The 14,908-nt window shown below is 39.4% G+C and overlaps 1 protein-coding gene across 1 annotated transcript; it reads left to right on the plus strand.

The window, feature by feature from the left end:
• The first annotated feature begins 9,225 nt into the window (after window positions 1-9,225).
• Window positions 9,226-13,457, plus strand: LOC108416011 (CD209 antigen-like protein C). Its single transcript, XM_037532573.1, has 5 exons — window positions 9,226-9,507; window positions 11,515-11,766; window positions 12,157-12,302; window positions 12,612-12,718; window positions 12,814-13,457. Exons 1-5 carry the CDS (start codon window positions 9,282-9,284, stop codon window positions 12,953-12,955), a joined length of 873 nt encoding a protein of 290 aa, XP_037388470.1. The 5' UTR covers window positions 9,226-9,281; the 3' UTR covers window positions 12,956-13,457.
• The last annotated feature ends 1,451 nt before the right edge of the window (window positions 13,458-14,908 follow it).

Raw genomic sequence — 14,908 nt, forward strand, 5'->3', positions numbered from 1 at the left:
CAAAACAAATGCACATGGGCTAAACCAAAACACGAACACATGGACAGGACTGGGAGGGGCCAATCATGACAGATTAAAAGACTGAACTCTCTGTAGAAGATTATAGAAGGCCTGGTTCGTCGCCTGGGCTGCAGTTTATAGACATTTTAATATGTTACCAAACTGATATTTGACTTTGCAATAAAAAAAGGATTTTTAAATAAGGCAAAATCCCAGGAGAGCCACCGTTTTTAACTGTATTGCATTTGCATGTTGAACTCTGACTTTCTGTGTTTTAGTCTCAGAGACTTTTTGTTTCTGTTAAAATCACTCCTGGGGGAAGCCGTGCCTTGATGTCTGACTTTACCACCTTTTTCACTGCTCATGAACGTACATGTCTAAGCTCAAATTATTTATACTGCACAATGTTGTCATCTTTATGTTTGAATTATTTCCAGGTATTTAGATTTGACCATTTCACTAAATGTGATGTGAGGATTTGTTTATATGAAGTATAAAGTTTGCCTTGTTAAGTTAAAAAAGTCCTGATTAAATAGTTTAAAATAAGACATTTTCTTGTGTTTATGTATTTTTATGACTCAAAAAATAATCAAAAAGTAATGAAAAGTAAGCAGATTATATAATAGAGCAATTTAATAGAGATTACAGTTACATATTTTACCAGGTGGTCAGTAACTGGTAATAGAATACATTGTTAAAGTAATCCACCCAGTCCTGCTGTTAATGAAGGATCGCAAAGAAAGATTCCATGTTGATCTTTTTATTTTGCTGTAATAAGCAACAGATATTTTAACAAATAAATAAACAAAATTTCCAGAAAGTAATATAGATCTTAACACAACTTGCACTGGCATAGTTGTTGAAACCAATGAAGTGATTCATTCTACAGGGATCACCTGCTTCCCTATCTTTTATGACATATCCAGAGCTTTTAATCTTAGTATGTTTGAGATCCAATTTTTGCCTGAAAATAAAAGCTTAATAAAGTGATAGAAAGCTTCATTTGCATTGTGGAATTTTCTAACAGGTAATCCGTGCTGTACTTTTGTAATTCACCTTCCCAACCTTGTCTTTACACAACATGTAATAAAAGACAAACAGTAAACATTAAATAACCAGAATAAATATAGATTGTATATGATTATTTTATTTATTAAGGGGGAAAATCTCATTACTCAACACCAAATAACACGACGTGTTTTACAAACTTGACATTTGGACAAACACCAAATAGACACGACGTTCAGAGTCTTTATTAAACTTCAGCAACACTTCAGCCTCAAAATTTTCATCATTGACTCATCTAACTCTGTTTAGGGTGAGAATCAGGCCTGAATAATCTCTCAACTGCTGCAGAGCTGCTGCAGCTCCACAGCAGAACTAGATTTCTAGGTAAAATAACATAATAATCCTCCTTTATTGTAAAATCGTTATAACACACAGGTCTAACACAGTTTTCACAATAAATGGTCTTAAGCACTGGAGTTAATGTTGAACTGCTAATTCACCCTTTAACGCTGAAGACTGACGCGCAGACTGGTGGACACACAGCAGACAATGAAACGGCAAAGACAGAGATTTAAGATGAACATTCACTTCATTAATTTGGAGATGAATGGACTTGTTTGCATTCATAATCACTCAGATGGTTTCATGATACGTTTAATCTGCAACATCTTGAGAAGCTGAAGTCGGCTTCTCATTCACCAGCTTCTCGTTCGAATTCTCCCATTCCACCTTTAATTGAGCAGCAGTACAATCTGGTGCCTGAGGCACCATTTAAGGTGGAACGGGACAATTTGAACAAGAAGCTGGAGAATGAGAAGCGACTTCAGCCTCATAAAAAGTTGAACATTGAGAGACATTTTGCAAGAAACTCACGGAAAAGCTTTAGCTGAGCTGAAGCTTAAAACAGAGCAAAGTAAGTCTGCATTTGAATTTATATGTTTAGGCTGTACTAGCACATCAGTACATACTGAGACTTATTTACAGCCATGAGGGTAACATGTTGTGGCTCCCAAGGAGTTAATTTTTATTGAAAGGGCAAAAAGGCTCTTCTTAACATTTGGACCCCTGAGCTAAGCCTACTAGTAAAGGGTGATCCACGTGTGCCTGTTTGCTCGAACTGTCGTGGTTCAGTCAGGATTGCACAGCCGCCACCAGCCCTGTTAACATTCCGTAGATCAGATTTTGCGCGGATTTTCTGAAGCCTGTAGTGAAATTATCTCTATAGCTACATAAACATTTGTAGGTGAAAGGGTTAACTCTGCTCTAACTCTGCTCTAAGCAGACTTTGCAGCAAGCATAGCTTATACAGCTACTAGCTACATTTCATAAAACTGTAGCGGGTAAAGCTATTAGCTACTAAAATTTGTAGTTAATTACAAAAAGCAGTGCTTAGCTACTAAAGTACTACTTAGCTACTCCCCCATCTCTGTCAGTGATCCACTGACAGTAATATATCTCATCTTCACTGGGGTTAATGTTTTGATTGTCAAGAACAGATGCATGCTTTATCGGGAAACGCTGTCCTGGTGCTTGGAGTTTATGTTGAGATGGGTGGTGATGTGACAACATTGTGGTTATGCTGCCACTGTGGTGCTGCAGAGGCCTTGATTAACCAAACAACCATTTACACCCAGAAGCCCATAACCTGATGATGTGGTACTGGTCAGAACGGACTGCGAGGCGGAGCATGAAAACGTCGCTGTATTCACAGCTCGACCTCACACAGGAAACAGTTTAAACAGAGCTCTGTTCACTTGTTCACTCCCATTATTAACAGTTAATCTAGCCAGGAAGTGCAGCACTGGGGTGTTTTTACACAGAGACGCAGTAAGTCACTGTTTTAGTCTTTTACAGGTCAGAAATGTCTCAGAGTGTTTCTGATGATCATCTTTGGATTGAGGAGCTGAACACAGAAGATTTAACAGAGATGGTTGTGGTTTATTATGAGAGTGTTGATGCTGTGTCATGACCACAACACAGACACAGAGGATGCCAACATAAAGACAACCGTACGAACAAAGAAAATGACTTGATTTACAATTCATTCATTTAATTTTGCAAAAATTTCTCTTCAAGTTCACCTACATGAACTTAAAACATCTGAGATTAACTGCTACCAGAACTGAAACTTTTTGCAGTCCTGCATCCTTTACAAATGAAGTAATTTAGCGTTTTTGATGTGACTGGGGCTTTATAAACAAATGTGAAAAGTTCATGTCCACCAGTGTAATACCTGTGTAATACCTGTGTAATAATGCTGTAATAGTGTGTAATAAATCTCTGGGCATGCCAATGTGCCCTGGCCATTTAAGGGCACTAATACAGATCACAACAAGTAAACACCTGACTATTTACACTGGATCAAAAACACAGTTCACATTGAAACAAGTACACCCCTAATTCACACCAGACTGAAAACACAATTCAGGTCACATTAAAACAAGTGCACACTTGACCAATTCACGCTGTACCTAAAATATAATTGAAATATTACTAACAAAATCATATTCCTGACAAACTCATACTGGACCTGCCACATATGATTCAATTCATGTATGCTCAGTAAATTCTGACCTTCTCTAATACACATGATTAAAAATTAGCACAAAACACAGACTTGATCTACTCCGACTGAAAGCTAAAGACAAAGGCATAAGCCTCTCTCTAACTCTCAATTCACAAGAGAGCAGCATCAATTCTACATGTCTTTAATCAAAAGCCTTCTGTTTTCCACTGCAAGGCAATCTCATGGGTCTCTGTCTCGATTTGGGCAAAATGCAGAATTTAAGAGAGTTCTGTAAAGTCCAGAGACAGGGAGAGATGGCGAGAACTGTGCTGAATTAACTATGAGTACTGCAGGTTTTGGATAGAATAGGGCAGAAAAAAAATTCAAAATGTGCCCAAACTGCCCTGCACATTGTCATCATGAACGGCTGTGTTCATTTAAAAGGTCTAAATTAACTTATAAATAAATAATAACAGTTAACAAATAAAATCCTTTGCTTAAAAAAATTAGAATGTTTGGTTTTCCCTCTTCTGTAAAGCTGCCATTTTAGAGACCCAAGCTTTTGTTCTAAAACCGACAATATTCAAGTTGTGAAGGGAGGCTGAAGCGTAGATGAATGAGATGAAAGTTGGTTTAGACCTGCTGTAGAGTTTTGAATGGAGTAAAGTGTCTCACACGATACAGACACCGCTGTCATGCAGACTGGTGGCGATGGCTTTGGCAGGTGTGTCACAGCGGAAAACATGACATTTTAATATCCGAGTGTCCTTATCATGAGCTACATATGCAAAATCCCTAGAAACAAAGAAACAACAGCAATGATTTAGACAAACAAAAAATGATGCTGGGTGCAGTGTGTGGGTTCAGAACAGCAACCAAAGGCCATAAAGACGAATTAATTGGCCTTTAGGACAAGCAGAGAAAAATCAAAACAAAAACATGAGACCACACACACACACACACACACACACACACACACACAGGTAAGAAATCCTTTTATACCCATCATTTAGACGTAGTACAGTTCTCAAGCAGCATCACTGCACCACAACATACTAATTATCCAATTATTATACTGTATGAAACATTTTCAGTTCAGTGTTGTACTGCAGTTTCCTGTAGAGGACAATTAATGAGGTCTGTGATGCCACGGGCAATGTATTTTGAAAAAGGGCTTTTATTTTGACACAGTAATTCTCAGTTCGTGGTACGATGTTACTTCCTGGTTCGGGGGTTTAGCGGTTTTCTTTCGGTTATTCATGGTGAAGCGCATAAGTCGGCTCAGCGCCCTAAAACTTTATCGCTCTCTTTGGTGCGGCATTGCCAGTGAGTACATTTATGTTGGTTGTCCTGTGAAAGGGATAAATTAGTGAACAAATAAATAGTTTGGTCGAACGTTTTATGAGAGAATAGGTTGACTTGTGTGGAAACGGTACAGCAGTCATTGTGCAGTTAATGATACATGACTAAGCTAATGCTAGCGATTCCTTTGGCTAAATATCATAGACTTAATTAGCACCGTGGCTAAGTTAAGTGTAGCATTTGATTGCCTTTCTGACCTACTTACCTGGGTAGATGTTTGTAATACTTACAAATTTTATTTTGATGTGTACCTAATGTTTATGCATTATTAATGCTTACTTTGTGTATCTGGATTTATTTCAGTTTTACTCTTCTTTTCAATAAATCTCGCTGATTTACAAGACCTGCCTCTTCCTTGGGGGATTGGTTGAAGAGATGAGTTTAGCTGGCTGTTGGCTTTAAGAACAGTACAAGGTCTGTTTTCTCTGCGTTCACCAACAAAACCTTCTAAATAAGTGGTAAGCAGCCCTCACACATCCACTTTTAACAATAGAGTCATTACACATCAGCTTATCTATACACTGTAATTGTGTGGTGTAAAGCATGCTGCCACTGGACTCTGGAGCAGGGGAAATGTATTATTTGGATTGATGAATCAGGCTTCTCTGTCCGACAGTCTGATGGATGAATCTGGGTTTGGCGAATGTCAGGAGAACATTACCTGCCTGACTGCTTTGTGCCAACTGTAAAGTTTGGTGGAGGAGGGATAATGCAATTGGGATGTTTCTCATGGGTTGGCCTAGATCCCTTAGTTCCAGTGATGGGAAACCTTAATGCTTCAGCATATATACATTTTGGACAACTGCATGGTTTCCACTATGTGGAAGCAGTTTGGGGAACACCCTTTTCTGCTCCAGCATGTATCCCAGTGCACAAAACAAGCGCCATAAAGGCCTGCTTGTGTACGTTTTGTGTGGAAGAACTTGACTGGCAGGCACAGAGCCCTGACCTAATCCCCATCAAACACTTTTGGGATGAACTAGAACTGAGATTGTGAGCTAGGCCCTCACATCCAACATCAGTGTCTAACAAACAAACAAGCAAAAAATGTTTTACAGCAGTTTACAGAAAACTATGTCTCAGGCTTCAAACAGTCAATCATTAACCTTTCTGTGAGGCAGCTTTTAGAGGCATTAATCGATATAAACGTCTGGTTCCCATCACCATGACTGAACAATTCTGACTTTGTAAGTTTCTCCTAAAGAGCATTTCACACCAAACCACTCTGAATGACTTTTTTTACATCTTAAACATTTAATTTAACGAGTGCAGTAGCTACATCCAGGTATCTGACCATTTAAGGTGGAACAGGGAAATTCGAGTAAGAAGATGACTTCATCTGATCGGATCCCCATTTATACCATCACCATTTTTAGTCTTTCACATCAGTTCAGCACACTAATCCGTTAAAATCCTGAGCAGCTGTCTCACTTTTCCTTCCGGCTGTGTTTCGCTGCGTCTCTGGCCAGATATGCCGCTTTTGTGCTGTACGGGTGAATCACCTTGTTCTCCACCTTTGCCTTCGCCTTCACTGCCTTCGGCTACAACGACAGAGAAGACAGTGCTGTGTATAAAGACTACACGACGCCCTGGTTCTCTTTACAGAGCGTGTTTAAACCCCTCTCACCATGCCTGCTGTTCAGCCGCTCCTCTCCGCACACGTGGTGTGAAGCTCAGACGACGGTCCGTTTGTGTTTTTGTGGTACCCACATTCATGTAACAAGCAATGGTTCTGGGCCCTAGAGGGCGCTAGAGGGCTGCAGGCTGAACCTCCATACATCTAACATATCAATCAGACCACAGACATCATACAGACAGTCACAGAGAGTTGAAGTCGCTGCTGTGCTGGCTGTTTTGACCGTATACTAACCATATTTAACCGCACATAGTTCAAGGAGAAGTGGTGAATCTACAGAAGACAGATAATGGGTGACTGAGTGTGTGTGTGTGTGTGTGTGTGGGTGTGTGTGTGTGTGTGTGGTGTGTGTACAGCACCGCATCTTGGAGGCTTGTGACAGCATAAAATATGAAATGAAATAAAACAGTGTCCTATGACTTTTGACTCACCCTGTACACATATATACATACCCACGTCCACCGCTCTCATGTTTCCAGCTGTTGGTCTCTCTCTTCTAGTTGAGCCCCTCACTTCAGTTAATACAGGCATAAAAGAGGTGGTTGGCGCCCCCGTGTGGTTCCAACATAAAAGCCAGTATCTGTCCTTTGCTTATAACTTTTCCTGAGTATGGATGAGTGTGTGAGTGAAGGAGCTGTAAGTCAAATCCATGAGGTGCTTTGCATCTAAAAACTCTTTGAGACCACCCACACTGTGTCTTGTCTTCAAGTCTTGGTAAGGAGCAAAGAACCTCCCACCTGGTGTGGAAATAGTGTGTGGGGAAGGGTTAGCAATGCGAATGCTATGAGGTGGGGAAAGATTTATTTATTTTTTGAGGTTATGAAGGTATAGCCCCCCTTTTAACCCACAGCTGAATGTGAAACATAAAACTAACGTCGTAGCTTTTAGTACTTTAATGCTAAGTAAGTAATTTGAGGTTAGAACTTAAACATTAAAAGCATGAAAAACTCCACCTCCACTTCATCCTCACTGGACACACATTTTAAGTGCAATTAAAGTCATGTTAACTACTAAGAGTTTAAGTGTAAAAATGACCACAATTAGCACAAACATGCATATTTTAAGAATCATTCACATTGAATTAAGCTATAATAATAACAATGTTATTATTATTATTGTTGTTGTTGGCGGTGGTGGTTAAATTACATGTATAAACAGTTTATTAATGAAATTCACTGATGAAGATTCCAAGAAATCTTTTCTTAAGGGAGGCCTGGAGACTTCTGACAAGGCCAACTTTGTGGCTTCAGCACACTGAAAGCTTTTTTATGTCTGTCACTAGTGATGCAGTGCAATTTCTGTCTAATTTCATACTCATTACATGTGGCCTCAAATTGTTCTCAGATTCTTTTGGCTTTTGTGTGTTTTCCATCAAAGTCCCAGGCAAAGAGATTGGACTACTGGACAATTGTAAGGTCTCTTCTTATGCCATATAGTGTCCAGTAACACCAAGGAACCATCTCATCTTCCAGTCTGACCAACTGTCTGCTGTTACTGAAATGTGCTCTGCTTTGTTTTCAGCACTGAGAGTGTCTCAGAAGGAAGGTCTTCTACTTTTGATGTTAATGTTCGGCAACATACTGGGCTGTGTTTGCTGTCAATCACTGACAGAGGATCACAGGCCCTCCTTTCCAGCAGAATCCGACTCCCCTTCGTGTACACGCAAATCACGCAGGCATATGGATGATACAAATTAGACTTGATTTGGGCTATTTACACATAAAAACAGCCAAAATCACTAGTGTGATCTGTACCGTTCACATGCCTGTGTGGTGAGTACAGTTGTCCTCAAAGCACGAGTTGTGTGTACGACAGGTATTGTAAAAGTAAAGTACACTTTGCAACTGTGGGCGGACCCCAAGAGCCAAACCTTGTGTAACGCTGCTTTAAATATCAAAAAACTGAACATTATGATAGACTTCCTGTTCACCATCTCCATCCAAGAGAAGTGCATGGAACTTAAAGTCTGTAACTTCATGTCAGACTAATAAGTGGAATATGAATAACATATTCGTTAAAAATAAGAAACACTGCCAGTTTAGCACAAGAAGCAGCTTAAAGCAAAGCCAGCCTGGACCCTTAAGATGGTCTTGACTTGAGCTATGCAGTGGCAAAGGATGAGGATTTCGGTTTACTTTGTTTTGGTTTCTTTCATCATATGCATTTTGGTGGTCAACTACAGCTTCACTTGGCCTGGATACTCTAATATGCATGACTTCAGTTTGACCTTGTGTCAATTTTGGTGCTCTTGACTAGGACACAGGTGAAAATACAGCAGCTCTGAAAAGATACCAGTGTGATAATCACCACCACAATGACTTATTTACTGAATTTGGCCCACTGTCTGTTAAAGCATTGCATTGCTTTGGCTCACTTTGTTGAATGGGACTATGAGTGCCTTCAGCTCATCTATGAGTGAAAGAGAGAACTGAACTGCCGCTACTGACTTCAAAAAAGTAGAATGACATTATGTCCTGCACATTCAACCTCATACATGAAACCCATGAATATAGACATAGAAACTGAACTCATTTCACATTTATTTACACTAAATGCGTTATTGTAGTAGGGTGAGAACAGACTGCAAGGCAGAGTATGAAAGCTTCAGTGTTCACAGTTCCATCCTACACAGGAAACAGTTTAAATAGAGTTCTGCTTGCTTGGTCAGCTACTTTATTAGCGGTTAAACTAGCCAAGAAGTGCAGCACTGTAGTGTTTTTACAGACAGAGACGCAGTAATTCAGTGCTTCAGTCTTTTATAGGTCAGAAATGTCTGACAGTGTTTATGATGATGTTACCTGCATTGAGGAGCTCAACAAAGAAGATAAAGTGGAGATGGTGGTGGATCTTTATGAGAGTGCAGATGCTCATAGAGGAGATAAGGTGGAGCAGTTGATGGTTATCTATGAGAGTGCAGATCGTGTTAGAGGTCATGACCCCATCACAGAGACAGAAGACACCAACACAAAGAAAACCCAGCAAACACGGAAAAAAGGTAACAGATCTCCTTTTACACCAATCATTTAAATCATTATTACTACTATTACAGCATTACTGCACCACAACATTCAACCTCCTTTACAAAAATCTTTGGACACTGTGTAAAGTTTAAATAATACAGAATGCAATGATGTTCAAATCATTTAAACCTTATATTGAACTGAGAAATGCAGAATATCAAGTGTTGAAACTCAGAAACTTTATTATTTTCTGAAAAATATATGTCCAATTTGAATTTGATGCTGCACGTTTCAAGAACGCTGGGATGGGGGCATGCTTACCACTGTGTTGCATCACCTCTTCTTTTAAAATTCAAGATTCAATAGTTTTATTGTCATATGCCCAGCAGAAACATGCAGTTACAATGAAAATTACTTTGCTGTTCCTCCAATTACCAATAAAATTTAAGAAAAAAATAAGATAGTATATGAATATATTAAATACACTGAATAAGTAGAAATACACTAAAGTACTACAGTAAAAAAGGACAGTTATATGTGTTACAGTTATATGTGTTACAGTTATGTGTGTTACAGTTATGTGTCTGCTTTGTCACATTTTTCATTTCATAATGCACTAGATGTTTTCAATAGGGGGCAAGTCTGGACTGCAGGCAGGCCAGTTTAGTGCCTGGAGTGTTTTACTGTAGAGCTTTGTAGATGCTTTTGTAATATGTGTACATTTAGTTTTGGCATTTTTCTGCTTGAAATAAGCAACACCTTCCCTGAAAAAGACGTCATCTGGATGGCAGCTTATGTTGCTCCAAAACCTGACTGTGTCATTCAGCATTAACGGTGACTTCACAGATGTGCACGTCACCCATGCTATGTGTGCAAATGCACCCCCACACCATCACAGACGCTGACGTTTGATCTGTGCACTTCTGACAACCCAGATCGTCCCTCTTCCTTTTAGCACAGAGGACTCGACCATGATTTCCAAAAAAATTTTGATTCGACCGTAGGGCTCTTTTCCACTTCACTTCAGTTGATCTTGAACGATCTCGAGGTCAGAGAAGGTGGCAGTGTCTTTAGAGTTGGACTTTTGTTGATGCAGCGACAAACTGTGTTCACAGACACTGGTTTTCTGAAGCGTTCCTGAGCCCATGCAGTAAGTTCTACTACAGCACTGTGTTTGGTTTAATGCAGTGCTGCCTGAGGGCCCAAAGATCACAGACAGGGGTGTAAAATGTTGGACACCACTGGCACTATTAGAACTCAAGAAGCTTTTGGAGCTATGTATCAATGACACTGTGTCCTTTCCTATTTTGAAGCAGTTTTAACTCATGGTGTAGCTTCAGATATAGCAGGCAGAAATGGAAAAAATCAGAGGTTTGATAAAAATGTAGGACCTGTTCAATTGCATGTTAACACAAATAGCTAATCAGCCAATCACATGGCCGCAACTCAGCGCATTAAGGTGTGTAGAGGTGGTCAAGACAACTTGTTGAAGTGCAAACCGAGCACCAGAATGGGGAAGAAAGGTGATTTAAGTGACTTTGAACGTGGCGTGGTTGGCATGGCATTAAGTCAGTTCTGGAGGCAGAAGGGAGTCCAACCTTTTACTAGCAAGGTGTATCTAATAAAGTGGCCGGTGAGTGTACATAAAAGCCTGCAAAATAACAGACTGAAACATTTTGGCAGGAAAGGTAGATGCTCCTATAAACTAACCTGTTGTGGGCATTTATTAAACATGATACTAACTGATTTAAAGCATTATGGGAAAAGTATTTATAGCCGTTTAATATCTCAGCTCAGCCTCCAGCTGTCATCCTTTAACATCCTGATGGGTCACAGTTTAAAAATGAATAACAAAAACACAAATTGGAGTTTGGAGAATTTGCTGGAATATTTTTCATAGAAACCCAAGGCACTGTACAGGGTCCATATGAGAAAAAGGAAAAGAGAGATTTGTGTCTCTTACTGTAATGGTGACGCTTTAATCAGTACGTAAACAGTGATTATCAGTTATGACTAAAGCTCATGTATCTCTGTGTGTTTAGAGAGTCACACTGCAGACAGCAGATTCTACAGACTGACTGCAGTGTGTCTGGGGCTGCTGTGTGTCCTCCTGCTGACGGCCACCATAGCACTGTGGATCAAACTTTACAGCTTAATGACGTCAAAAGAGCAGTTACAGACCAACCTGACCACAGAGAGAGACCAGTTACAGACCAGTTACACCAACCTGACCACAGAGAGAGACCAGTTACAGACACAGAGAGATGCATTACAGAAGAGGCTGTCTGAGCTGGGTAAGTGATATAAACTCTTTAAATCTTCCACTGATTTTTTTAATCTGCATATTTCAGTCATTAAGATGTAAACAAATTCATTCAAAGTGGTGTGAAGTTTGATGTGCTGCTCTAGAGAAACTACACAAGTCAATGATGGAGATAGGAATCAGATATCTGAAGCAATCAGTGCATCTAAAGCTACTCCCTTTGTTCCTGTCCCCTCCACTGTAGTGACGTAAGTTTCTGTACTATGTACTATTATATTTCACTCTGACTGAATTTGTTCACATCTCAGTGATTGAATTTCGCTGAAAAATGGGTGGAAATCCCAGTTAACTGAGCGTGTTGTCCTCAAACTCTTATTATGAATGTGCTGGTGTGAACACGGCTCACATTCTGACTGAACAGAGAAACACATTAACAACCCAGAATGGAGATACTTCAACTACAGCCTTTACTACATCTCTACTGCTAAGAAGAGCTGGAGTGAGAGCAGAGAGGACTGCAGACAGAGAGGAGCAGACCTGCTGATCATCAACAGCACAGAGGAACAGGTGAGAGAGAGAGAGAGAGAGAGAGAGAGAGAGAGAGAGAATGAAGTGCCTTTTAAAATTCTACTCACTTTCCACCTGTAGAGTTTATTGTGCTTTCAGTCTAAACTGCTTTTAAATGATCACTCCAGCTTCAGACTGGGTTAGAACAGTTTACAGTAATTTATCTGCTTCCTGCTTAAACAACAGGGCTGATTCTAACTGAGGAAACATGTTACATGTTGTGTTCATGATCAGGTGAGTATGAAAAGTGTGTGTAGAGGGGTGCTGGGAATGTATAAGCAGTTATTACACAGTTATTACATTCAACAGGACTTTATTGAGAAGTTTAGAAGAGGTCAGAAGGCTTGGATTGGTCTGACAGACAGTGAGACAGACGGTGTCTGGAAATGGGTGGACGGCTCAGCACTGACCACTAAGTAAGAGACCACTGATCTGAACTCATGATGGAGTTACTGACTTTTACTACTCACTGATCTGATGAACACAGTGACACTCTGATTCTCTCTTTCAGGTTCTGGAGATCTGGAGAACCCAATACACTAACTGAACACTGTGTAATAATTGGTCAGGGCTCTGATCCTGTGAACAACTGGGCTGATTTTACCTGTAACAACAAGTTTGTTTGGATCTGTGAGAAGAGAATATTTGAATAGCTGCATGTTAACAGTTGAAGCAGCAGTTATTTATGTATGAAATACATAACTGTCTATAACTGTCTGTCTACTAATTAGATTTGGCCTGTGTTCTGATTATACCTGTTTGTTTATTTATAGTAGTGTAAACAGGGATAATTCTGATGTTAAAACAAAGCCTGTTTAAAAGACTGAACTCTCTGTAGAAGAATACACAAGGCCTGGTCTAACATACGGCAAAATCCCAGGAGAGCCACAGTTTTTAACTGTATTGCATTTGCATGTTGAACTCAATGAACTGATCACTCTATAGTGATGACTTTCTGTGTTTTGGTCTCAGAGACTTTTTGTTTCTGTTAAAATCACTCCTGGGGGAAGCCGTGCCTTGATGTCTGATTTTACCACCTTTTTCACTGCTCATGAACGTACATGTCTAAGCTCAAACTATTTAAACTGCACAATGTGATCATCTTTGTTTGAATTATTTCCAGGTATTTAGATTTGACCATTTCACTAAATGTGATGTGAGGATTTGTTTATATGAAGTATAAAGTTTGCCTTGTTAAGTTAAAAAAGTTAAATTGTTTAAAATAATAAATTTTCTTGTGTTTATGTATTTACATGACTCAAAAAATTATCAAAAAGTAATGGAAAGTAAGCAGTTTATATTACTTTAATAGAGCAATTTAATAGAGGTTACAATTACATATTTTACCAGGTGTAACGTGTGGGAGTGTTGATGAGGTGGTCATAGTGGTCCAGGGTCAGAGAGCCAACACAGATAGATGGAGGGGCAGACATGGCAAAATGGAAAACAGGCTAAACACAAAAAAAGAGACAAGGACAGATAAGGCCAGAAGATACTACACCAAACACAATACAATACAAAAACCAAACAAAGACTAGCAACCTGACAGGGGAAAACACAGGGCTTAAATACAACAGGGTTAAAGAGGGTAAACAAGACACAGGTGGTTAACACAAGTGGTTACAATCAGGGGCAGGGTCTGGAAACAAGGGGGCAGGACCGGGAACCAACAAAACAAGGAATCACATGGACAAGATCAAAACAAAACAAAAGCACATGGAGGATTGGGAGGGGCTAATCATGACACCATGTGATCAGCAACTGGTAATAGAATAAATTATTAAAGTAATCTACCCAGTCCTACTGTTAATGAGGGAGGAATGTTCTCAAAGGAAGATTCCATGTTAATCTTTTGACTTAACAGATATTTTAACAAATAAATAAACAAAATTTCCAAAAAGCAATATTGATTTTAACACAACTTGCACTGGCGTAGTTGTTGAACCCAATGAAGCGATTAATTCTACAGTGATTACTTGCTTCTCTCTCTTTTATGCTCAGAGCTTTTAGACTTACTATGATTTAGATCCAATTTTTGCCTGAATATAAAAGCTTAAAAAAGTGCTAGAAAACTTTATTTGCATTGTGGAATTTTCTAACAGGTAATCCGTGCTTTACTTTTGTAAGTCACCTTCACAACCTTGTCTTTACACAAAATGTAATGCAAGACAAACAGTAAATAACCAGAATAAATATAGAATTTATATGATAAGTTTATTAATTAAGGGGGAAAATCTCATTATTCAACACCAACTGACTATCTAGTAACTCAATCAGCCAGTTAAGTAAATATAGGAAACAGTTGAACTAGACACTCCCAGGCTTGATTAATTCAGTTTTTTCTGTATTTAAACTAAAGCTTTGCAAGAACAAGATACGTTATATTTCCAAAAGTGTTCACTCAACCAACCAAATCATTGAAATCAGGTGTTCCAATCACTTCTGTAGCCACAGGTGTATAAAACTAAGCACCTAGGCCTGCAGACTGCTTCTACAGACCTTAGTGAAAGAACAGGTCGCTCTCAGGAGCTCAGTGAATTCCAGCGTGGTGCCGTGATCGGATGCCACCTGTGCAAGAAGTCCAGTCGTGAAATTTCCTGGCTACT

This window comes from Pygocentrus nattereri, chromosome 22 (genome assembly GCF_015220715.1).
Source record: "Pygocentrus nattereri isolate fPygNat1 chromosome 22, fPygNat1.pri, whole genome shotgun sequence".
NCBI classification, from domain to species: domain Eukaryota; kingdom Metazoa; phylum Chordata; class Actinopteri; order Characiformes; family Serrasalmidae; genus Pygocentrus; species Pygocentrus nattereri.

Bases quoted from the DNA above. Each gene is read 5' to 3' on its own strand.
- LOC108416011 (XM_037532573.1), top strand. From the start codon at position 9,282: ATGTCTGACAGTGTTTATGATGATGTTACCTGCATTGAGGAGCTCAAC. The intron at 9,508-11,514 runs GTAACAGATCTC...CTGTGTGTTTAG, and splicing joins CCAGCAAACACGGAAAAAAG to AGAGTCACACTGCAGACAGC. The intron at 12,303-12,611 runs GTGAGAGAGAGA...TACATTCAACAG, and splicing joins TCAACAGCACAGAGGAACAG to GACTTTATTGAGAAGTTTAG.